Raw genomic sequence first — 26,488 nt, forward strand, 5'->3', positions numbered from 1 at the left:
ATTATCCAAATTAATTCATCATGCCAAGGTGGAACACATTGGTAAATTAACTAATAAGCATTCTAATTGTATTTTGCTCAGTATGAGTCCTGTGCTAACATTGCCTCTTTTGGGACAGGATTTTAGTGCAGATCCCGCCCAGAAAGACCTTTTATTCTAATTAGACTACATGTAAATTAGAGATTAGAAAAAGGGGGTAGTATTAACCCATAACATTAAACAAGGTTTATTAGTTGTGTGACTTTTATTTCTATAACTGGATTTTCATCTGTGAGAAGTATCATCAACACTATGAAATCTGTATTGAGGAGCTCCAGGCTGAGCTGACAGCTCCAGAGGAATAGCAAAGCTGTGGGATGGGTGATTGCTCCTTCCTGGTACTCACCCTGCTCCTCACACCACAGCTGCCACCCAGCATCTGTGTGCATCTGCTATTCCTCTGCAGAGACTCAGCTATATTAATTTTGGGGGGTTTTTTTTTGATCTATTTGCAAAGCGAATACAGTTCATCATACCAATGTGCTTTCAAAAATTTTGGAAGTGATGCATCACCAGAAATTGTCCTGATGACTTGAGAAATTGTCTTACTATCTTATATACAAAGAATGAGTTGTGTTTTGCTGATGTAAAAGATAATCTCACAGATTTTGACTAAGCAGAGGTCAGATAGGTTTACATGGTGTGGAGTCCATGGGAGGTCCCAAGTTTGCCTGCTCTCACCAGCTGAGCTAACAGGAAACTGCTGAGCTGTGGAAATACTTCTGCTAATTTCCAGTTTGCAAAGGACTTGCTATAATCATGGTTCTCCTTCCCTTTATTCACACTTTCTTCATAAGACAGAAACTAACCTAATGCAGGTTCAAAATAACTCTGGTCAGGGATTTTGAGGGGCTTCAATTAAGATGCCACTTGACTTCCTGGTTAGAAGTTCATCCATTAATGTGACTCTCAGATGTCTGCAAGCATGAGCAGACTGATGTGTTGTAATTACATGGGGTCTGTTAAGAAGGGAATTGCTCAAGGCAGCTCTGCTACCCACACTGGACCTCCTGCTGCTGTCTGTTTGTATGGCATCACCAAAGTCATGCCAGTGGAGAAGCTGGAGAAATGAGATATAAATGTTTATTTTCAAACAGCCATGTGTTTTGAAGTATGTAGGGAGTATTTCATTGTATTATCACGTTTACACCTTCTAGTGACTTCTAATCTACTTTGCCTATCCCTCTACTTGTGCTGCCTGTGTACAAAACACCCATACCTTTAAAGTTCTTACACTTTTAAACTTACTTATGATTTTATTTATGGATAAAATAATGTTTATTTCCAACTTGTACCATTCATCCAAAAGCAAAGCATGAAAGTGCACATAAAAGCTTGTTTTCCTATAGCGACTTTGACTGAAAATTGCAGATGAATCCTGATTAACAGCACCCTATGCTCATTATCTGTGGAAGGTAGCATGTGTGATGAAGTGGTTGGGTACATGGCATAACCCATCACAAAGAATCAGTCGTGGCCATCTCCCTGCATAAATGTCAAAGACTGAAGGTCCAGAAGGCTGAAATGCCATCAGACCACTTGGCATGGCACTAATACTCTGCAAGATCATCATGGGTCTGTGTTTTAACTGTTCATTATTATTTCAACTAAGACTGAGTTTTATGAAATGCAAGTACAAGAAGCAATGGTTTAAAAGGACAAGAAGCAGTGATTTATTAAAGCATGTGGTGTCAGGTAGTACTAGTTACAGGTATGTGTTTGATAGACCAGACGTGAGTCATCAGTCTGTTTACATGAGTGAAACAAGAGTATCAGGAGCTTTTATTTACAGAAACACCCACTAGATCAATCACTAAACTTAGATGATACTAAATATAAATACATTTATCTTATATATAACTTATTTATTATATAATAAATTTATGGGCTACAATTGTTCTATCATTAAAAAATGAAGGGAAAGGCATTTTGACAATAAATTAAGCCTGCACAGTCACTGCACCATATATGACCACATTAGGCCATTGGAAGAGAGCTGAAAAGCGATGTGCCCTTTATTTTGAGATTAAAAAGTCAGTTCTGCATTGAAATGGCATAATTGGTTTAGGCAGAAGGAGAGGTTGGAGGCAGAACAGACCCTCACCTTCCTGCCCAGCACTGCAGAGCAGACCCCCTCTGTCAGAGGGACACAGCTACGGCCTTTGAGGTAAAGTAGTGGCAGCAGGGGAAATCAAGCGTGAAATTAAGTCACAAAAGGTCACACAGAATTCTCGTTTCAATCATCACAGACAAGTTTTATGGTCCAAGAAACAGGACCTTAAAAGCCTTCAGCTACATTTTTAAGAGGGAGACAACTCTCCAAGTGTGTTTCTCCCACCAAATCCCAAACAGTGTAATGAAAACAGCCCTTATTAAAATAAAGCACTTGAAGTATGTTGTCAGAACGTGTATGAATCAAGGGGCAAGGGCTTCATGGAAGAAGTTGGAACATAAATGTTAAATTCCTCTCAGCTGAAGTAGAGGAGGAATGTATACAAAGGAATGGAGAAAAATGGAGAAAAGTGAATTGTTTTTACATTATTGGACAAGGGGAAGCTAAGTGGGGGTGATATCCAATATAGGAAATGATGTATTTTTACAAATAATACCTCTGAGGCTTTTGAATTAATGTCTTCTTTTGCCAAAGGGTGCTTTGTGGTGCACTAAAAGGAACATGAATTTTTTTGGTTGCTGTGCTTTTGAAAGTCACTATAACTCATTCACACATACATAAAGCATCTACCTAAGCAGACTGAACAACTCGTTAGAGTTTAAAATCCTTCAGCATGGGGAACAGCAAGTATTTTGGAAGATTAGTGATATAGTATCAGGGAATATATTTATTTGAAGAACACTGAAGACTGGGTATTATTTTTAGGTACTATAATTTATACTGCTTATTTGGTGAGCTGATGATTTCAGAAATGTTGGTTCCCTTTTGCAGCACCTGAGCTTGTCCAGCACTGCCTCCCATGCTGGCATCCTACATGTATGTTGTTTACTCCTCCAGAGATTTTAGTGTCTTCTTGAACTATTTTCTGAATTTGCATTATCCCCAGCTCAGGGAAACATCTGATGGGTGTTCACCCATGAAAACAGAGCTTCTGCTTGTTTGTAAAGCAAATATGGGAATTAAATCTATCCCAAACTTCTCCCATGTGTCTCCTGTCATCTCCTCAGATTTTTATTCCAAAAAAAAGTCTCCTTCACCAGTGCCTTTCAGTGTCCTTCTTTTAATAATCAGTTACCAGAACCCTGTCAATGGGACCTCCATTTCTTACTGGAGCTGTCTGACTGTTGAGTGTAAGAACGGATTGCTCTCTGTCCTCACTTGTTTTTCATTTTCAAGAATCTGTTACACGTTCTAACTTGCAGGGACTTAAATGATTTATCTACACTTATAGGAATTATTCCCTGATTTCTAGTGAGCTGGAAAAAAAAGAAGCCTCTGGAAATGGGACAAATGGTTGCCTGAGCAAGAGTTCAGCATAACTGCCCACAAAAAGCAGTCACCCTTGTTTAATTGAAATACCCAGAATGTTGGTATTGAGGAATCCTCACTGCATAGCTGACATGAACTAACTGGGAGTAACTAAGATAAGGTGCACCTTTTCATTTCAAATGCTCCATATATCAAAGAGCTTACTATCTTCATGGCTGACTTTTTCATACTGTTTCATAAATGCTCAATGGACAGATAACTTTTCTCAGTTCAGTGTAAATGTCCAGATGCAGAGAAAATAAGGGGCACAGTATCTGGATGATTATTCCAAGTCCAATAACCAATAGTTATTCAATAATTCAAGATTTGCAATTTTAAACCAAAATGTGTCCTTAAGATTTTGATTTTTAATAAAATAATAAACCAAAAAATTGGGTTGTTAATCTTTTCCTTTTTTTATCCTGTGTTTTAACCTGTTGATTTCAGCATAAATAAAAGCTTAAGAAATACAAATTTCTGCAAGATAACCTTAGTGATCAGTAAAATGATGCATTACAGAATAAAACAGAGATGGTAAAAATTCCATGAGAAGCTGACTGGATTCACTTTTAATTCCCACAGCCTGGTTCAGACTAAAATGTGGGCTTTGACAACTAAAACAATGCTACGGAATAAAAAGAAGCTCTCCCTGGAAGAGATGGACTTGACCATGGATATTTTAATGAGGGGTCACGCTTCTATACCAGAGATAATAATCCTCTTTCATGGGTGAGGTATCTTTTATTTCATCATGAGAGCTGAACTTGAGTATTACATTTGTTCACATTCAGTGGTGGGATCTGAGTGTGCAGTATGGTTTTGTTGTCCCTCGAGCTGTGCTTCGACTCATAATGTGGATGTCACACTGGGGGTGGGTGACTTGACATTGACAAGTGATTTCTTGGCTTTTAGGAAAAAAATCTTCTCCACATGACAGGCTCATCACACTATAAGGCAATTGTGCTCTTTCATTCTCCTTCTTACATAGAAAGACACACCACGAATGAAATATTGTGCAGGGCAGGGATCAGAAGAATAATGTTTTCCCTGAGACACTAATAATCCTTTTATTTTTCCACTGTGCATTTCTTCAACTTAATCACTTGTAAATTAACAGATTTATGAATCACCTAGGGCAATTTACTTGTTGTATATCACCATATATATTGATAATGCCATGAGAATATTAAATGTAATACTTCATAATGCTGTGTAAGCTGTGTAAGCTTTCTCAAATAATTAAATCCTTGATTTAAATCCTACTGAAATCAGTAATATAAACAGTGGATTTCATGAACTTTGGACCAGTCCTGGTATCCCAAATCCTGGACTTAACTTCTTAGTGAGTATAGGTGTTGCAGATGAAAAATATGCATTGTGAGCAAGTCATTTCACCCAAGAGTTTACCCAGATGTGCACAACATTTCTATAAATCCAGTTTTATTGGGCTCCAGAATTTATTAATTAACATCCAGAAGTCAGAGCATATCAGAATTTCAAGTCCATCATGCAGTCAGATGGTCTATAAACTAGAAAACATGAGTAGAGTTGAATGTGTCCTGATTGCAATATTTTGGACAGAAAGAATGAAGTCATATGTTAATGCAGATATCAGGTCTTAGTTTTGTTTTGGTGTTTTGTTTTGGTTTTTTTTTCACTTAAGACAAAATAGCTGCACACAGTGGTTAAAAACACATGTAGATGTGGCCCAAAATTTCATCAATACTTCTGATATTTGGTGACCCCACAGATGCCAGGGAATTAATGAATAAATTGAATTTTTGAATCAGGTCTAATTTATACTGTGTATTTATTATGTCAAAGCCACCTGAATACCATGAGCCAAAGATGTAAAACAGGTTCCCTGGAAGTATTCTGGATTCATAAATGTGAAAACGGGATAACTTCTTCATTTAGTGTAGCAGTTTGAATTCAAATTTTTGACAATACAGGATTGCAGAGATCTGGCAGTGAAATACAGAAATTAAAATGGAAAAGAAATGCACATTATGGAATTTAGCTATTTTAAAATTGGTCTTTCTGGTTTGTAATTTCAATGGTGTCATTACAGTAGAATTACATCACCATGACTATAAAAAGAAATAAATATTGTTTAGAAGTCATTCATTTATGCTACCAGTTCTGGACAGCTGTGCAGGTTTTGAAAATGCACTCACTTCCTTCTGATCCATAATATTGCAACCAAATTTTAGGAAACCGAAGGGTATGAAGGAGCAACTTTAAGACACTCTAATTTTGAAAGCATTCTTCACAATATCCTTGCAAGTTACACCTAGGGTATTTCTTGTATATTTTAAAATCCATTAATGATAATTACTGAAGACTGGGACAGAGGAAGGCCTTTTTCTTAGCTCAAACATTTGCAAAAACTTCCCTGTGCTGTTTTGTTTGGGGCTTTTTTGTTTGTTCGTTTGGTTTTTGTTTGTGGGGTTTTTTTGGTTGGTTGTTTGTTCATTTTTTGGGGTTTTGTTGGTTGTTTTTTTTTCCCCAAAAGCTTCCATTATCTGTTAGGCTGTAATCCTATTCTGGATCCCACACCAACCTGAAAATTTCTTTTAATTCTCATACTGGTGTGCTTCTCTCAGGCCCCTCTCCTTCAAGCCCAGCTTTAACTCCACTCCCCGTGGAGCTTAGTTTAAAAGCCTTGCTGTGAGTGTTCCTAGCTCTTGAACCAGGACTTTTCCCCCCTCATTGTCATAGGTGTGTTGTCCCAGGGCTTGTTAGAGGAAAGCCTACTGGTATTATTCCCTTCCCCCTCCACACTTAGTCTGAAGCTCTTTCAGCTTCATTTTTTCAGCACACTGCAGTCTCATGACAGTCTGTCTCTGCATGAGCAAAATGATCAAATCTTTACTTTTTCCTGGACTCGAGAATGTGCTTTGGGGTGCTGTGTGTGGAAGATGGGACATTTGGTCCGTGACAATATCAGAGTAGCTCTGAAGAATGACTGTGCAGATAGAGGCTGAAATAAAAAAAATTTAAATTAAGTTAAAAGGTTGGGTGGGTTTTTGTTTGTTTCTGTTTCGAGTTTTTTTGTTTTTGTTTTTGTTTTTTTTTTTATTGTTTGAGGGTTTTTTGTGGTGGTTTTCTTTTGGGTTGCTGTTTTTGGGGTTTTTTTTGTTGGTTGGTTGGTAGGCTTTTTGGGTGTTGGGGCTTTTTTGGTTTGGGGTTTGTTTTGTTTTGGTTTTTTTCTGGGCCAGTTTACTGTAAAACATTTGTGTATGCTGAGGGGTAAGAGGAAAGTAATCAAATGCTCAGCAGTCTTGTTTGTCTTTTTAAAGTCTGGGGCTTGTAGGCATCATTTTGTACCTTCCACACGCTGTTAGCCCAACCGAGGCTCCCAGAGACGAGCAGGAGCGTGGGGAGCTGGGCAGAGACGGGGACAGGGTTCAGGCTGAGGGCATCCACCCGGTGACCAAAGCCGCTTCTGCTCCTGCCCGCTCTGCCCTCGGCAACTCCTGCGCTGCGGGTGCGCGGCTGCCGCGGGATTTCCTGCGGGAGGAAGCACCGCACATGAGACCAAGCTGGGGCTCCGGGGGGTGCCACCCGCGATGGGGCAGGGAGACGCCCCAGGGGAAGGGGCAGAAAGCAGCACCGAGAGATTGTGTCATGGAAATAGTAATTTAATTGTTTTCTCGTCAATAAAAGGTTGACTGTGTCTCTGCTAGCACCGGCGCCGGGGCTGGGAAGAGTCCTGGGGGCTGGGGGCCCTTTTCTTTGGGGGGCCCCGGGGCCCCCTGGGTGAGCGGTCCCTGCCCTGGCCGGCACTGGAGGGGCTGTGGCTGCAGCCCTGGACGGAGGCATCTGGAACCACCACCCCCAGCTCCTCCTGGGGCTCCTTCTTATCCACAGGGACCGGCGCAGATGGGGGATGGTTGGGACCCCTGTGAAGGTGCTGGGGATGTCCCTCCACGTCAGAGCCTGCCGGGCTGCTGGAGGAGTCGAGGCTGCAGTCAGGAGTCCCAGAGGATGGGGGGCTGGGGGTGGCTGCGGGGCTGGTGGTGGGGCTGGAGCTGGCCCCAGGGTTTTCCTGTGCCAGGTAGTGCTGGAGCTCACTGCTGCACAAGCGTGATGCCACCGAAATGAGCTCATGGACGAATGCCTCTGTGTTTCCTAGCACCCAGGTCTGCAGGTCCTCTACCAGCTGCTCCTCATCCAGCCCGTGGAGGCACAGATAGGACACAATAATACCCTCCGCCTGATCTGCCTTCCACCATTCACCCTCGAACATCACCTCGAGCTCTCCTTGCATCCACAGCAGCAGGGGCCTGATGTTCACCGGGTCCCTCTTGAAAAACTCTGCCCAGACCTCAGGAGGGAAGCCGCCCACCTGAGCCCTGGCCACGGGCTCTTCAGCCCCAGGAAAGGGCTCCTCATCCCCAGGAACGGGCTCCTCATCCCCCTGCTTGTAATGGTGTTTTGCAGCCCACTGCTCTGCTGGTCCTGTGATGCTGATGCTAAAATAATCATCGCCCGACCGCTGGGAGAACACGATGGACGTTGTAGCTGTCCTGCAGAGGGAGCATCTCCGATTCCTGTCGGCGCGGCGCATGGCACAGCCCAGGCAGAACCGGTGCCTGCAGGGTGACAGGGAGGCGATGCCCTCCTGGTGGCCATAGCAGATGGGGCAGCACCACTGGCTCTCATCGGCCATGCTCCCTGCACGCTGTGGTGGGCTGGCGAGCGCTGAGGATGAGCAGCTGCTCCCTCTGGCAGGTGCCGCAGCGGCGGGTGTTGTGTGCTGCAAGAGGGAGAGAGAGCAGGGTCACTTGCTGTCCCGGGGAGGGGAGGCAGACATGCCCAGGTCCCTGGGGAAGGACACCCTCCCGGCCCCTGTGGTTTCCCAGCACTCCCTGCCAGCCAGGGCCAGGCTCAGGCTGTGGGGCCGGCAGCTCCCTGAGCCCCATCGCCCACCCCAGGGCTGCCCCAGGAGGACGTTTCCCCACACAGCTCACCTCTGCTGCTGCAAGCACACCCCGCAGTGCCCGGCTGCCTGAACCAGGCAGGGCCCGGGAAACACAAAGGATGGCTCTGCTCGGGCACTCAGAGCTGCCAACAACAGCTCCAAAGCACCAGCAGCACCAGCACCACAAGATGCCTGGCTCAATACTCCAGACCTCGCACGGACACTCGGTCAGAGAGCAGTCAGGAGCCAGACTGAGCCGGGCTCTGCTGGCACCCAAATATAAGCAGCCAGGGATGTGAGGTCACAGTCTGTTGCTGGCTGATGTCACAGTTCACCACTCAGTGATGTTACATCCCTGCAACCTCACAGCATCAGCTAAAACTAGGGGTGTCAGTCTGGAAACTGGCAGCAACCTTTTCCCCATGAGAACAGTCTGGCTGTGGGGCAGGTAGCCCAGATTGGTATTTGCCATTTCAGTGCTTGGGGGTTTCAGGTTCCAGCTGCACAAAGCCCAGAGAACTTGGGCTGAGCCTAGGGATGACCCTGCAGGAGGCTGGAGCAGAGCCCTCCCAAGGTCCAGTCCATACACATGCATTCTGTGGTCCTACTTGGAAAAAAACAGGTTTAAGATGGTCATCAGCATAGTCAGTATCAACTATTGTACACGGGAAAAAAGAAAATAAAATTTTTTGGTTTAATCTTCTGTTCTGTTAAGGGGATGAGGTTCAACAAGGCCAAGTGCCGGGTCCTGCACTTTGGCCACAACAACCCCATGGGGAGCTCCAGGCTGGGCACAGAGTGGTTGGAGAGCAGCCAGACAGAGAGGGACCTGGGAGTCTGGATTGACAGGAAGCTGAACATGAGCCAGCAGTGTGCCCAGGTAGCCAAGAAGGCCAATGGCATCCTGGCCTGGATCAGGAACAGCGTGGCCAGCAGGTCCAGGGAGGGGATTCTGCCCCTGTACTCAGCCCTGGTGAGGCCACACCTCGAGTCCTGTGTCCAGTTCTGGGCCCCTCAGTTTAGGAAGGAGATTGAGGTCCTGGAACAGGTCCAAAGGAGGGCAACTGGGCTGGTGAAGGGACTCGAGCACAGATCCTATGAAGTGAGGCTGAGGGAGCTGGGGGTGTTGAGGCTGGAGAAGAGGCGGCTCAGAGGAGACCTCATTGCTCTCTACAACTCCCTGAAAGGAGGCTGGAACCGGGGGGGGGGTTGGGCTCTTTTCCCAGGCAACTCTCAGCAAGACAAGAGGGCACAAGAGGTCTCAAGTTGTGCCAGGGGAGGTTTAGGTTGGACATTAGAAAGAATTTCTTTACTGAGAGGGTGATCAAGCATTGGAATGGGCTGCCCAGGGAAGGGGTGGATTCTCTCTCCATCCCTGGAGATATTTAAAAAGAGCCTGGATGTGGCACTCAGTGCCATGGGCTGGGAACTGCAGAGGGAGTGGATCAAGGGTTGGACTTGATGATCTCTGAGGTCCCTTCCAACCCAGCCAATTCTATGATTCTATGATTCTACTGGGACACTCATCAGTTTAACATTTACTTACTTTGCAAAGTGTAAAATTCTCTGCTTGTACAGCCCAGTGCCTCAGTACCATGCCAGCCTCCTGGCAGTGAGGCAGAATGGTAAGGTAAATGCTGAAGTTTCATGACAGTCTGGCCCTGCATGTTCTCAGCAAAGAGATCAAGTCTTTTTTCTTTCTGGATTGGAGAATGTGGTGTAGGCTGCTGTGTGTGGAAGATGGGAAATTTGGTCCATGACAATGTCAGAGAAGCTCCAAAGAATGACGGTGTAGAAAAAGAGTGAAATAAATAAAATTAAAGAAGGACACAATAATATTATTAAGGGTAATTTCATATGAAGGTTTTTCTAGTAGTATTTTTAATTCTTTAATTTACACCATTTTATATCTATTTTCAAGTTCCGAGCCTGTAAAACCATAATGTTATTGTTCTTCCCTATTCACCTTTTTCTTCAGTGATCTTCCAGTCATAACCATTTTTTCACCATTCAAAACAAAGAACTGTACATAGAAAAGTTCTCTGTCACAGGGTAATAAACAGACCCATCTCTTGCTCTTTCAAAGAACAGGGATAAAATGGTTTTGGGTTTTTTTCTGGACCAATTAATTGTTAAATATTTGTGTATGCAGAGGGGTGAGAAAAGTAATAAAATATCCAGTAGCCTCTGTTTTTCCATTTAATGGAAATACACCTTCCAAAAAAATACATAAGGCATTAGCAACTTTACAAAATCTCCAGAGCACTGTGATACCAGAACACCATAATGTATCCACTGCAGGGTAAACCTCAGTCTCTAAGACAACTATCTGTAAAACTCTCCTGTGTTATGTTTCCTGGTTTATTGTACTGGAAATTAATTGTTTGGTTGTAGTTAGGAGCAGGCTAATGTGCAGATAACATGGACAGTCAGAGGAGTAGGTCTAAAAGTGGGACAGTAAAGACCTCTCCTCACAGTGCAGTGGAGCTGGTTAACAAAATGCTTTGGCCTCTCATTTTACCCATAATTGGATGACAATATAATAATGCACAGAATCAGGTCCTGTCACTGCATTTCAAAATGAGTACCTATGCTGGTACCTGTGCTGAGTACCTAAGCTGGAGAAATAGAGTCCCAGACACCTTAACTTCACAGGTTTTACTTCAGATGATTGTTTACTTACAAACTGCTTGCAGGAAATCAACCGTATCTTGAACAAAAGTTGACAAGAAGTAGCTGGGTCTTTATTAGCAGTCAAAATTCCTCCTAGTGCACTTGTGTGCAGTGTGAAGTATGCATGAGCAGAAAGGTCTCTGTTATGTAGAACATTCTATTGCAGGTAGTGCAAAGTGCAGGACAGTTCTTTCCTTGTTGGCAGAAAACATATTCTTTCTAGATGAAAAGGTGTTTCAATTGAATGTCTTTGTAGTGTTGCCACGTGAGACCTTTGGCACATGAGAGGGCTCCTCATAATCCTCATATCACATTAAAGATGCAGAGGCACATTAACTGTTCATTCTAGATACAATCCAAAAAATGCTAAGCAGGGGCCCATTGCTGCATGTGAATGGTTTTGTATGAACTGCAGCTGCTGCACCAGGACATTGTGCAGCCTATCCCCTTGTCAGCACCGAGAGCACCATCATCTGCCCTAAGGCCTGACCACCACTGGGGAACTAATCAGTTTTTTGTATTAGATTTATTACTAATGTGTGAGGCCTTTCATCTGAAGCACGTACTCTTGTGGGTTCCAATTAGGGTTGGATGGGGTCCTTAGGAAGGTATATTCTGTTTAAAACAAAGGGTATCACATAACAGTGTTTTCCTTGCCAGCAAGTGTGCAGTATTCCTGCTAAATCCTGGCAGTGCAGTGGGGGTTTGTGGCCAGAAGCTGGTCAGATCACACAGTCTGACCTCATAGGTTTTAGATTTCATCTAGCATCTCCTAAACAGAGCATTTTAACTTGGGCTGGAGTTTTTCAGCCCGAGTTGAGTACTAAACTACTATCATGGTGGAAAATGGAAGCCAAGTGAGACAACCCTAGATCCCAAAAGCCTCTCTAAAGGAAGGAATGGATGGGTTCAGAGGTCTCTCATGCTTGGAGGGGGTAGTATATGTAAGGACCTCCAGATGATCCTTGCATTCTGGCTTCCAGGGAATTTCCTTTCTAGCCCTCAAATCAAACATCTCCTTTTGCTCTGTGCATGCAGGCGAAGCAGAGGATGCCAAAAGGATGGCTTGCAACACATGGGAACTCTGTCCTCTGCCAGAGACCATCCTGGGGCAGGGGCAGGGAGGAGAAACATGGCAATAAAGCTATGCACAGAGAAAATAAATTTTTCCTGGCTCCTGAGGGCACTGGGAAGGGAAATGCAGTTATAGTTGTGGGAACAAGGCAAAGCAGACTTGAACATGGTCTGACCTGCTGGTCCGTGAGAAATGATCTCTCTGCCAATTCTTTCAAGAATGTCAGGAGGGAAATGGAAAAATTTTGCAAATTGCCCTGTACAGTTATCAAATAAAACTCTGAGTTTGAAAATGACATTTTCATTCAAACTTGGCTGCAAAATAAAAACACTATAATAGTTCTAAAACAAAACGATATGTTTCATTTTATTAGGCTCTTCATTTTGGCATGATAACATTTTCCATTTATTTGGTATTGATTTTTTTCCCTGATTTTTTTTAATACTCTTTCATTTCGACAGAATAAAAATCAGTATTTCATCCATTCTAATAGTTACTCCTTTTGTGCTTTGAAACCTGACATTAAAAGCCCTGAATGGCAGCTAGGTGGCATCACAATTGTTTCTACTTCTTTTGCTTGCTATGCCTTGTTATACAAAGATTGCACTACCTCTGTATTCACAGATTCCATGGAATTATTTATTATATTGTCTAAATTCTCCTCTGAAACACTTCTTTCTAAGAAAGATCTTATGTTTTCTAGGAAAAGATTTTCTTCTTTGTTCCCAAAGATGAACGTTTTGTTCTTTGCAGTTTTCATGAATGTGAGCATCAAAGATGTTAATGAGTGGTTTATAAAAAGACTTTTCTATCCTTCTTTACAGTATTTCAGCAGTAAAAAAGGTATTTTAGTTAGCTAATTTTTTCTGCATTATGGAGGATTGTACATTAATGTTCAGCAAGAAAAAAATCACTATTATTATTTTGCACTTAAACTGAGTGACCTCGTACTTTTAAAGTTAATCAGATTCTCTGCCAAAGGAGGGTGACAATATGCATCCAATGGCTTCATGTTGATGGCTTTACTTAGAGAAATACAGAGCAATCCTCTACCTGATCAAATGATCAGAATGCAGGCATGCCCCTTCATTCCTTGCAGACACATTTCCCTTTGCTAAGGTAGTAACTGTGCCAAGAACTGGCCCTTACTGCAGAAGCAGTGGGTGCCCTTGCTGCCTGCTGGTGCTTCTCCCACAAGAAACTGTACTAACTGAAAAACTAAGTGGGTCTGTTCACCCAAGTCAAAAATTTTCCCAGATTACAGTAATGAAATGAAACTGTAAAACTGTGCACACCATCTGTAATTCTCAGGTGTAAAAATATTCCAACTCCTAGGAAAGATCTGTTGAAGACATCAGCACAGTGTGCTCCTTGATGCTTCTTTGGAGCAACCAGATGATGGAAAGGTGATTCTGGATGGAGAAGACTTCCATATATCTGAAAACATGTTCTTATCCTTATGTATGATCAAGAATACCTGGGAAGGATGGTTGGGAAGATACTGTCAGTGGTAGTCTCTGTTGTAAGAAAACTGCTGCCTTCCTGCATTAACACATAATAAATGGTTGGGATGAGGATGTTTCACAGGCATCCTCCTGCACACTAAAAAGGCAAAAGCTTTGTTGTACTAAAAGGTGAGTGTTGCCTACAATATCCTTTGAGATGGATGCATGAGCTACAGAAACTTGCCTAATCTTCAACTGACAGTGAGTATGCATGATTCATAGGTATGATGAGGATATAGCAAGATGCAGCACTGAAGAACATAAAGCAAAGCAGGGACGATCACAGTGACATCCTCCATTCCTCTTCCTCCTGCCTCAAACCAGATGCGGCAGGGGGGAGAGAGGACAACTCTTCGTCTGCTGCTTTCCAGTTTCATTTTGTTGGGATTTTTTCCCACTGCTGGGCACCACAGCAATGTTTTGCTCAAGCCCTCTGAGAAGGAAAAACTTTGTCCCTCTCCGATCTGTTTTACCGTCTCTTCTTGTGCTCTGTGGTTGCTCCCCAACTCTGTGGTTACTTTGCCCCCCATGCTCTCTGTGCTGCTGAATGCCCACCCAGCCCTTGTAGGATGCTGCTGCTCTGCAGATTAGTATAATGTGCTTGCCACAGTCCACTCACTAAACCACATGTTTTTAAATGGTGGTCTTCTGAGAGCTTTTGTCAGCCAATACCACTGGTCAGCTGCTGTTTGCTAGGTCACTCTGTTTTTCCCCCTGCTGCTTGCATAAACAGTGAGGAGCTGTTTTCAGGAAGCAGCAGGGGAGTAAAAAGCCATTATCGCAATAAACAGTGAATGGCAGGCTGGCCTTACATAGTCATTTTGGTTAGGGGCAGTGTGACATCCATTTCAGACCTACTCTTTTCTCTTAGTAAAAGGCCTTCCTTACCTTTAGCACAAACCACGGTGGATCAACATAAATGGATTTGTTAAATACAGCGCACATTTATTAACCAGCATGGTCTACAACTAAATGTATACAGTGTGTATACAGGGACATACTCAAATTTACACCCACCTTCTTGCCCTTTGGTGGTACAGAAATGGGTCTGGAAATTAATCATGGGTCTGTCAACCAAAGCAAATTATGCCAAGCAGCTCTTTCAAACTCAGTGAAGGGATTGGGTGCCCAAATCTCCAGATATATCCTTTTGTCCAAAATAAAGCCATACATTCTTTGCTGCCTTCCACAATCCCAAATAAGAAGGGCTTTCAGTGTGGTCCTCAGTTTGGCATAAGTAAAAGCAGCCATAAAGCTTCTCTGCCTCATATCTAAGTCAAATTATTTCCACAATTCCTCTGCCAGAAGAGGAGTTTATGAGCTCACTCATAAACCTGCCTTCCTTATCTGTGCTGGCCGTAACTGACAAATCCACCAATTGTACAAATTTGTTTTTATGCCTCAGAAGACATCATGGTATTTTTGTATTGGTTTAATATCTAGCTCTCATTTACATCACTGTGAATCAGTAAAATCAATTAGTATGTTTACTTACCCTCTGTTACAGAGGATAGAATTTAGATACTTGTAAAAGATGTAACTTATGCTGTTAGAGCAAAACTGCAAGCAGTAAAAATTCAGGGCAACAAAGAAATGAAAGAAACTGAATTTAGATCCTGCAGCATCCATGCATAAAATCACTAGGAAGCAAGACTGCATTGCCAAAGCAAAAAGACAATGGGTTGGCTGAAAGATTTTGATTTATCTAAGTCATAACAAGTAAGCAAGTTTCAGTCTTGTAGGAATTTATAGCAGCTGGTTGGACCTTGTGAGAGAAATAACAGACTTGGGGTACATCCAAGTTAGATGTTGCACTCTGATGCCTGTAGCAGAAGTTTAGTTAACACATTTGATGCCTCTTAGGTAGGAGAGACACAGCTATGAAACCTGTGAGGAAGAGAGCTCCTGAAAAAATTGTGTCCTCCTCTGAATTAGGAGAAATGGTTAACTAATCAGAAGGGCCTGAAGGAAATCTTTGATGTTGTTAAGGCTGAACAACTTTCTTCTTTAGTGGATAGAGAATGTTCCTTTGTGCCAAAACCAGAAAGTATCAGAAAACACATCACAGTCCAGGATAACCACAAAAATGGTGAGGCTTAGCAGCTAGCTTTGCAGAAGGGAACAGGAAAAAACAAAATTAAAAAAAAAAAAAACAAGAAACAAAAAAAACCCGACAAAAACCCAAACAAAAAAACCCAAACAGAAGTTGAGCTTCTTTGGACTCACTCCTGGAAATAAACTTTTAGCCAAAGTGAATATAGTGTGCAGCACATACAATCCAGATTTAAGAGCTCACATGTAGATAAAACAATACAAAAAATGCTAAGCAAATAACAAAAACTATCCCCCCAAACCTAATCTAAACCTGACAAAAGTAAAATATCTGCTGTATTTTCTATATTGTTTAAAGTCAACTGACTGTGGTATTACTTGGATTTGTCTTTGAATTGATTGTCTAATTTTTTTCAAGAAAAACCAGGCACATTGACAAAGGTGAGTATGTTCAGATTCCAGGTCATGCTTGTCAAAACACACAGGTTTACTTGATAAAGGGTGCATTTCTACAAGGTAAAAATACCAGCTATGCCAAAAGAAGTCTGACCTCTAAAATGACTGCAAGGTGAGAAATAAAAACAATATATGTAATCTGAAAATACATCCTTATGTATTACTTTTTTCCCCTGTATTCTATAACTTGAATATGCACTTATTTCTTCTGCTGGTAGAGTTGTTTTGGCAGTCATGACAAGACTCTCTTCCACAAGTTTGTTGTGTACTTGTCCTTTGAAAAATACTTCTTCTTTAAGTGTCAATTTTAAATCTATTGTTTTTATAAGACCAGCTCCAATTTGCCATTTAATTTTTCTTAATCTTTTCTGGTCTTCTACAACAGACTTTTGATCAACTTATTGTTTTTTCTTGCTTTTACATTAAAATAAGAAAAATATTTTTGATTATTCTCTATTTCTTTTACAAAAAATATACTGAAAATATTTTCTTTTTCAGCTCAAGCCTCAAGTTGTGCAGATGTCTACAAATGTAATAAATAGGTTCAAAAGGGTGATAAGAGGTGGTAAGCCTTGAAGAACTTTATTCTTTAATATTTCTGAATTTTTGATAGTATCTCTGCCTTTCATAGAGAAAGATTATTAAAGAATATGCCTTTCAGTAAAAATATATGAATAGGTTAGGAAAGCAAGTGCTATTTCAAGGAGAAAGTGGTCCTAAAGTAAAGACTCTGAAAGTCCAAAGAGAGAAATCACAAAGGTTCAGCTTTCCTAGGTTTTAAACTTGAAATTCAAGCGCTTTGAAGTAAAGACAGATGAAAACCTAAGGGAGTGTTTTCTCCTGAGTGTTCTTTTGGGAGTGTGTATTCTCACCAAATACTGGCTTGTCTTGGCTGCTTGCCTGCATCTGATGATTGCACTGATAAGAGGAGGTTGTAGCATTTGGGAATGCTTGATGCAATACCTGGTGTAATCAAAGTATCTTTCAGGACTACAGCTAAGGAGTAGTAGGAAAAGGAAAACTGTTCTTAGGAAGGGCAAGTGGTATAAGTGGTCTCCTTCTTCATGGGAAGAGGAGAGTTGTGGGAGGGTAGAAGATGGCAGGAAAACATGAGACAAAAAAGATGAGATACGTAGAAAGAAAGGTGAGAGCAGAAGTGTGAAACAGAAGAAATGATGAAAATGTCTTATGGGAGCAATGTATAATGGGGAAAGACAAGTGAAACTTTCCCTTGCTGAACATCTTGGATCATCAATGGATGAGTCTTGGTAGGAAGACAACAAAGGTAATAAAGGCAAGACTTGACACAAAGAAGCAACAGAGACACTGCCTTGGTGCAGATCAGCTGAGGAGAAATTGTTGGCCTCAAAGAACTGAATATTAATAAACCCATGAGATGTAATTTGAAATCTGCTCTGAAAATCTGTCTCCCACTGTCCACCCAGATCTGTAATCACTGATCTGAATTAATAGGTTCTCTTCCACAGAATGTGCAGATGACACCAAGCCAGGGTAACCTACAGTTGCCCTTGAGGGCAGGGATGCCACCTAAATAGTTGATGCTGAGTGAATGGACCAACAGGAGTCATAGGAAAGTCAACATGGACAAATGCAAAATTTTGCTTTAGCCTCAAGGGACTGTATGCTCAGTTTTGAGACAGGAGTGAGGTTAGGGCAGATCTTCCTTGCTGGTTGAGCTGGATCCCTTCCCATTCCAGGGGAGGCTGTGGTACCAGGGCTGGTTCAGGGTGGTATAGTGTTAGCATCCCTGGTGTCTGTGGGATGGGCACCAAGGTGACAGAGACAGGTCCTTCACAGCACTGTGAGTAAGAGGGATTTTAGGAGATCAAAAAAGTGTAAGAGATCATTATCTCCACATATTGTGAATTAAATTTTTTTCCCACAGCTGTACCACTTGTATGAAACACCAAGAGACACATCTTGAAACATTCATGAAAATTTTACAAGAACATCGATGGAAGACTAGCCAGAACCCACCCTACAAGAAATATGCAGTTATAATAGCACTTACAATTTGACTACAGTATGAGGTGTGCTGTAATTTCATCAGACACTTAAAAATACGTTATAGTAATTAATTCTATACTTACCAAGGCATGGCCAGGACATTGAGAACATGATTTCCAGCTGTATGGCCACCAAACAAAAAAGTTTCACCTTCAGAGAGTTGCCATGTGCATTTCCCAGTTTAGCCTAGACAGCAGTAAACAATAACATGGGGAAATCCTGCCTTTCACTATTTTCCAGGACATGTCATTGACCAAGAAGTTTGTTAGGCATTCTGGTGGGTAAAGTAACAGTGTACATGATGTTTAGCATGAGGAACAGGCAGTCTTTTATTTGCATATTGCACAAAACTTATCAGGAACACTACTGTTTTCTGTCAGTGTCAAAGTTTGTACTGGTTCACATCCACTAAAATTAACTGAAGGAGACAGATGGAGGAGTGACCTGCCTTACTTTTAATGATAAGTTATGCATTTTCACAAAGAGCCTAATATAATGTCCTTTGTCTAGAGAGAACTGAAGGTTTTTTACTCTCTTTGATGGCAGTTGTATCAGGTCCTGAGAATAAGAAAAAACTTATGAAAAGCTGCTGCTTCTGCCTGCTTAGATAAGGAAGGTCAGAGAGATATCAAAGGGCTATGGTGGGTAATTAGTAAAGGTGGGGAAATTGCTTCTTATAAAATAAAAAAAAAAAAAAAAAGAAAAAAAAAAAAAAGAAAAAAAGCTGTGTGTTGCAGTTGTCCCACATGAAAAATATGTTTCTTGTTTCTGCTACAAAACAGGCTATATATACAGAAAAGAGACTATAATTTGTTTCTCTCTGCTACTTTAGCCAGTCATGGTAAAAGTCAGTTATGCCAATAAGAAGCAATAACAGTGACCTAGACAGATGACTGCTTACTTGCTTTTTCATTAGGAGACCAACAGCGAGAGCCCATTTCACTGCAGGCAGAGAATTAGAGGATTAGGTTCATTTGCTGCACTTTTACTTTGGACTCCATGTGGTCCCCATCTGGAGCTGTCGGAAGAGGAGTGCTTGACAACACATGCTCTCCAGTTTGCTTCACTTTGTTTTCACTGATGTGACTCTCAGGTCCAAAACAGAGACAAAAAAAGTCTCTGGGGCTGCCCCAGCTCCCCCAGCCCAGTCCTGCTGGTGCCACAGCCCACCTCAAGCCCCTCCATATGGACACCCATACTCTCTTCAGTCAGCTTCATCCTCAGGCTTCCTGCAAGAATTGAAAGCAGAGATATCTGACAGTGTGGAAGAATACTTTCCTTTGCAAAAACTGTGGTTTTTTTATTTTTTATTTACACAGCAGGTAATTTCCAGCGGAGGTGGGAGGGTTTGGGGGGATAGGGGTGGGTGGGTGGGTTTGCAGTGGAAAACAGGCTGCAAAATGAGATGCTCAGAACATCTTCTTCAGGGACTATCTCCCTGTTCCCCGTGGCTGCCTCCACAGAGTTTTCACCTTCCCAAAAATACCACATGGGGAAGTACAACCAAAACACCAGCTGTCAATTACTGGGGTCCCCTGCTACTGAAGGAAGGGGTGTCATCCTGCAGTGGGAAGAGGGGATGAACCCAAGAAAGTGCATGAAATAATGTGAGGTGTAGTTAATAGGCATGGTCTGGAGATGAGGCACAATCAGTTACAAGGGATAAGGCACATGGCATGCAGGAAAGACACCAGATGGCATGATAACCCACTCTTCTTTCCTTCCTCAGAGACATCATACTGATGGGAAACACACCAAAATTTTCCAGAGTCTCAAAGCTCGAGTAATGAATTGTTACATTTCCATGATTCAGAAAGCAAGTATTGTCAATCTGCTTCAATCAGAGTGGCTTCTCCAGCTGCAGAAGGCTTCTCCATTTTCTTCACATAGTAACTTCAAACCAAGAAGAGATGTAGCAGCTGTAGTACATGTGCCATTTCTCTCCTACAGCAGGGCAATGAAAATCTTGACAACAGGGTTCTGACATTTGTCTGTTTCTTATTTCACACCTGTATGAAGCAGTGTATCCCCAGGGGAATGTGAAACCACCAGCCTTCTGATTTTTTCCTCTAGGTTGTGTTATCCTTTGTCTTGGTCTCCTCTTTTGAAAATAGGTTCTGTTTTCTCTGCGAAATTTGTTCTTGTGTGCCCCTGGTTGGTCCCACCTGGTCTCACTGTCTACCAAGTCATGTTCAACCCTTGAGAGCCAGCAGTACAAGGAGGTGTTTGTGCTGTTGGTGGCAATCTTTGATCTGACTCAGACAGAGACCAAGGTTTGGCCTCTGTTAGCCATCACACTGTAGTTGGAGGTGCTGTCTTTCCACCGAGACATAAAACAGAGGTTCAGGCAAATTGCCATCATTAAAAATGCCACACCACTTTCCCTGCAACAGTAGGAGTGCTACCTCCAGTGCTGAAGCCAAATTTTAATTTGAGTCATTTACATGCTACTTACCTAGAACTCTCCTGATGGTTTCAACTAGATAAGGCAATTTGTTTTTCTGGTTGCTGCCATGTTCTGCAGTGCTGCTTTGTGTTGTTCCACAGCTGTTGCATTTCACCTCGAGGTGACTGTACAGCAGCTGTTGACAAAGTGATTCTACATGTACAACATGTGTAAGTGAGTTGGTGAAGTTTGCAAAGCTTGTTGAGCACTTTCTGGATTAAAAGCAAGATGTGCATGCAAATGTGTTGTAATTGCCATTATGCACATCTTCCTCCAAATATGCTCTTGCAGAACCACTAGCCTCAATGAGAGCTGAAAATATGCATCTGAAAAGGACTCTGAATTCTCTCAGGGTATAATAGGTGCATCAGTAAAAGATGTGTTAATAGAAAATGGCTCTACTCATGTGAACCCATCAAAGAAAAGCTCCCACTATTTTTGCTCAGCACAGCAACTTCAAAGCCGTCTTCATTCATCCCTGTGCTACAAAACAGCCTCACTGAGGATGAACACTGAGTAAACACTGAAAGGGAGAAAATAAGATAAGGCACATGGGAGGTTTTACAAAGAGAGAACACATTTCAGTCTTCCCACTGCCCTACATGAGTTTAAGTGCCTGACCGGGAGCCCCCAATTATGTTATTGTTGAAGTGCCTTTGAAGCTCTGTGCAAGCTCTTATATTTCAAGGAGTCACAGGAAAGGATGTTGCCGTTGTTTTTTATGCAGTTCACCAGGTCTTAATGGACTTCATATGGTCTCTGCTTTTTCAAAGCAGCCTTCCTTATCTCAGCTACAGCACGTCTCTCTCTCCTCTGCAAATTCTTCATAACAAATTTATTGTTTCTCATATACAAACCCATATATGCATAAATTCCCCCTTCCAGTTCTGCAAAGACATGTGAAGCAGCAACAGCAGTTCGCTATTAGCTGAAGAAGCAACAAACAAGAAGTAACTTCAGCTCAATTTCATTGCTGTCTGTCCCGGTATATCAGGTCCAGATCGAGCTCAGAACCCAAACCTGGCACTAGGAAAGGTGGGAACATCTTCCCTGACTTCATGAAAATACCATCAGGCTGCAGTATGATGGTGCTTCATGGTGATTATTCATGCTTTGGTACCTCCTGTTTGTGGCAGCATGAGAAACATGAGAGCCTACATCAGGGTGCTTAATTTCTGGTAATCCCAGGGGAGCAGAGCTCCAGGGGCTGAACAGAGCTGCTAACCAGCACAGTCTGGTCCCTTGGACTCATGGTTTTAAGTTGCTCAGTTTAAGTCTCTTGGGCACCTTTTCTTAGAATTCTTATTTTTTATATTCTGTGTATGACCTAGGGGATGTTAACTGTTAACTTTGACTTCAGTGTGACTTGGTAGCAAAAAAACCATCCCCGAATATTCCTTGACTATTTCAAAGTATGACATTATTAATCTAATCCTGTTGTGAAAGCAACAAAGCTGCAGCCTCTTTTACAGCTGTGTGTGTGACATGAGCCAACAAGTCTCTTGACTTCTTGCTGCTAGGCTTTAAAAGGAAAAAAAAAAAAAGAAGAAGAAGAAGAAAGAATGAGCTTATTATCTTTTTATCAAGCTCTTCCTCTAGAAGTAGCTGCTCACTTTGTTTGTGCCAGACCAGCTCCCAGAATTCAAAGCCTGAAACCTTCATGTGAACCTGATGCTACAGCTGAGCAGGATTCTCAGCTGTGTGTCTAGTGGCACTGTGCAGATAAGGACATATTTGACCAAACACTGGTTGGGCTTGGAGGTGCATATGTTTAGAAAAAACGTAAGAGTTTTTAGCTTGCACCCAAGAAATTCACATAGAGGAAAAGAAGTATAAAAATGGAGATATTTGTATTTTCTTTTTAGGGCAGTGGATTTCTATTAATGCTATATTATGCTGGATGTTGTAGCCCACACAATATCACCAAAATAGTTTACTACCAGCCAACTGTAAAATAATGTAATTAGTACGTACAGATACTTACTCTCTTATTAAAGAGGACACCACAGAAATTACAATAGAAACTTGTCTTTAGAAAGTAAAAGCCAGGTTATTCCTAGTTATATCAATCAAATGTATCACCAGGCAGCTTTGCTTTTCGCTGGCATATGTACAACTGATTAAGTTGTATTTTGTCCAAAAAATGGGAAATTTGACCCAACATTTACAGAGCCAAGCAGCCTTCACCCTGACACCAGCACAACCACCAAACCACCCACCAGTCCTTTGGGCAGCTCTTGGGCACATAAATGGTGCAACCAGGCTAAACTTTGACTGAATGAAGCCCCTAAGAAGGTATCAGCAGATACCTCAGCACCATTTGCTTTGATTTATTGTGACAAATGATCTGTTAATGTAGAGACACTGGAGAGGAGGCCCTGACTCTGTCTTCTCATGGACCCTAAAAGGAGGATGGGGAAGTACATCAGCATTACAAAAGTCCTCTCAGGAAGGTCCAAGCTGCAGCAAACCTGGCATGACTTCAATGCATCTCTGAGAAAACACAAACTCTGCTAAGGGGCTACTAAAATTGCCCTGAAAACCTCAACATTTTTTAAGAACTGTTTATATTTTATTTATGAAACCCAGACATGGTGCAAACTTGCAAGGACTATTTCCTGCTGACTACCAGCACCTTCTCTTCACCCATGGGCTGCTCAGTCTGTTCAGATTTTGCCTGAGTCTGTAGCCTTCCACACATAAGAGTGTTATCTCACTGAGCAATCCTGATATGTACATCATATTAGAAGCATGTTATCTTCTTAATGTTTTTTCTCTTGCTGCTTGATTTCTGAAAACTTGTTACTGAAATCTGAAACTGTCCTCTCTGGAGTTCTCTGTGCAGAGAAACACTGATTTCTTGGTCTGCAGCCAGGCTGGCTGACTGCCCATTTCTAAGTAGGGAGACGAAAGTGGATCTTTCAAACTTAGATTTAAATTTAAATACTCTTTTAGTTGCACTGGAGTGAGATCACTTCCTTCGTTAATAACTACCAGGGATGCTGGTTTACATTGCTTAGTGGAAAAAACGAATAAAAATTGCAGACACTATTAGCTACACAGATTTCTGAGAATTTCCAATTTTGCTCTAATGTGATTCAAAAATGAAAAAATGTTCCATGACTGGCAAATATGCTATTTTTTCAGGTAAGTGGAATGTACATTAATCATTTACATCATAAGGAAGAAGAAGAATAAATGACATTTTGTGTGTTGTTATGCACTGAATAATTTCTTCTCTTCACATTATTTCATACATCAGATTCACGTGGCAGTATTTCAGTTAGCAGAATTAAGAAACAAGGTGCCAGCATCCAAGAACAGCGTCCAGGCTGATCACAAGGCTATTTTGCTTCAGATATTAAAGAAAGCTTTACATGAACCAAGCTGGACATCTCCATGTAGAGCTGTGTTGTATCATACCAGCCCTGGCACCATCCACACACCTGCCTGCTGTATTGCATAGCAGCCATCATGCTTTAAGCAAAAAATACATTATCTTGTTACAGATTATTTTTTTTGTAAGGACTTCTCACAAAGTCTTTGCTACTTTCACCTGCACAAATAATCTGCAGTTTATCAGTATCTGGGCAGTGTTTTTCAGAGGACAGGAGATAGATGTTTTAATCAATTTGTTAGATTCTTCCTGATCTCTGCAGTCTGATGCAGTATAGTGAAAAGTCTGGTTACACAGAATTAGCACGTAGAAAGATAAAATACTTCAGAAATAAAATAATAGGAAAACTTTTTATGTTATGTATTTCATCTACTGGTAAAATGGTCTTCCTTGATCGTTTATTAAATCAAATTTGTTTGCTTGTTTGTTTGTTTGTTTGTTGTTTGGTTGGGTTTGGGTTTTTTTTTGTTTGTTTTGGTTTTTTTTTAAAGTTTTTTCTCCCTAACCCTATGACTGCAGTGCAGCTTATTTTTGTTGCAATTTGAGGGAAAGGTGTACTAGCAGCCAAGAAAGGAAGTTGAGCCTCTTACCAACATTTTTCTGTGTCTCACCTTCATTACAGAATAATTTACTCCCGGCTGGGCAAGTCTGTGAAGTTTAGTTTGCCTTTAGAAGGAACTTTGAAGCTTCTAACATCCTTGCAAATTGGATAAGTGTTGCATTACAGTGGCTTGCAGCTCCAGATAGAGCCCTTATCCGCTTTGAACTTCAATAACAACCTCAGAAAAATTAAAATGCCCTTAGCAGGCAGAAGCTTAGTTTCTATGCCCAGGTTCAGATTTCCAAAGCATAAAAGGAATTCTTATTTATTTATTTATTTATTTTAATCCCTGAAAGAAGGAATAACACAACAGTCACAAAATATAAGCCCATTCCTTCCAGTTTAAGTTCCTCTGGGGATGGAGTCCTTGTGAACACAGATACATTTCTGATACAGAAGAAATTGCCTGTGTGAGTGTGGATTGCTCACTGGAGCAGCTTTTGTACAGCCAGGCTCTACAGCATCATTTTACTCAGGCTGAAACAGCTGAAACCTTTTGAAATTGTTTGGACTGTGCATGCCAACAACTTAAATAAAAAAGGTTTTCATTGGCTTCCTTTACACAATCACAGCTTTTTGTGTTGTGGGTTTTTTGTGTTGTGTATTTTTTTGTTTTGTTTTGTTGAGGGTTTTTTTTGTATTCTCCTGGAGTGATAATTAGAAATGTACTTAATCCAGCTCAGACTGTATCAGCAGATAGCTGTAATTCATTCTAGCAGGGTGGCCTTGCCAGCCATTTATAAACACCATAAGAAAGGACTTGGCTGTGCTCTGCTCTCATCCTCTGAGAAAAACTGCTGGAATAGCAAGCCCAACACAGACCTATTGGTAACATACACACCATTGGCATCCTAGAGGAAACAACTGCTTAAAAAAGCTCTAGCAAACTTGTCCTCGGCACAGGGATACCCCATTACTGCCCCCATCACAGTAAAATACTGCTTCTTATCTTAACTCTAATTGCTTCACAGTTATTCCTCATCCCAGTGTGACATCCCTCTGGAGAGCGGTGCTCTTTGAAGCCTGCTGCAGGTCTCTTGGATGAGGGGATGGGAATCTCTCAGTGCCTCTGATTTTCTGTAACTATATATTTATGTCAGGAAAAACATGCCAGTCAATGGTTCATTATTTTGTTCGGAATGACTTCTTAGTCTCCTGCAAGCACCACTGCTGAAAATGTCTTTGCAGAAGTCAGTAGGGGCTCCTCATGGAAAGCAGAGGGGAGGTTCAGGCCATGGATGAAAACTTGACTCTGAAGAAGTCAGGAGTTTTGCCACCACATTCCCAGGGGAAAGGCTGTATCCCTATTGTTCATCATTGGCTCTATCTGGAGTCAGCATGTGTCAAGTGAGTTTGAATGGATTTTTGATGCTTGCATTCCCACTAATTGCCTATTTAGCTTTTGTCTGGAGGATGCAAAAGCCACTCTGGCTTATTCCTTGCACCAAGCAATGCTACATGTCAGGCAGACCTTTGTGAACACTTTCACCTCTGCTTCTGAGCAGACACGTTGTACGCCTACACTATTCAAAAGGTCCTTGAAAGTTCAGAAGTTCTATTTTTATTAGCTGTTAAAGTTCCAGTAAGTGAGAAATGTATCCGCTCTGAGATAGCACAAATATAGCACACTAGCGAGTGGTTAACACGATTTTTACAATACTTGAAAAATGTCACAGCAAACCTTTTTTTTTTGGAGGAGGAGGGAGCTGGTGGGGGGGGTGCTTGCTAAATTCTCAAATAGCTTTGCCCTCTGATAATTTGGGACTGAATCTCCAAACACTGGTCAGCCACCACAGCCCTGGAGTGTG

General features: G+C 41.9%; 1 protein-coding gene across 1 annotated transcript; it reads right to left on the reverse strand.

The window, feature by feature from the left end:
• Positions 1–7,143: 7,143 nt before the first annotated feature.
• Positions 7,144–8,697, reverse strand: LOC139789916 (E3 ubiquitin-protein ligase Topors-like). The gene is made up of 2 exons (XM_071731052.1): positions 8,497–8,697; positions 7,144–8,282 (listed from the first exon to the last, which is right to left on the reverse strand). Exon 2 carries the CDS (start codon positions 8,193–8,195, stop codon positions 7,206–7,208), a length of 990 nt encoding a protein of 329 aa, XP_071587153.1. The 5' UTR covers positions 8,196–8,282; positions 8,497–8,697; the 3' UTR covers positions 7,144–7,205.
• Positions 8,698–26,488: the final 17,791 nt, after the last annotated feature.

The sequence above is a fragment of the Heliangelus exortis genome, chromosome Z, assembly GCF_036169615.1.
Source record: "Heliangelus exortis chromosome Z, bHelExo1.hap1, whole genome shotgun sequence".
Taxonomy (NCBI): Eukaryota; Metazoa; Chordata; class Aves; order Apodiformes; family Trochilidae; genus Heliangelus; species Heliangelus exortis.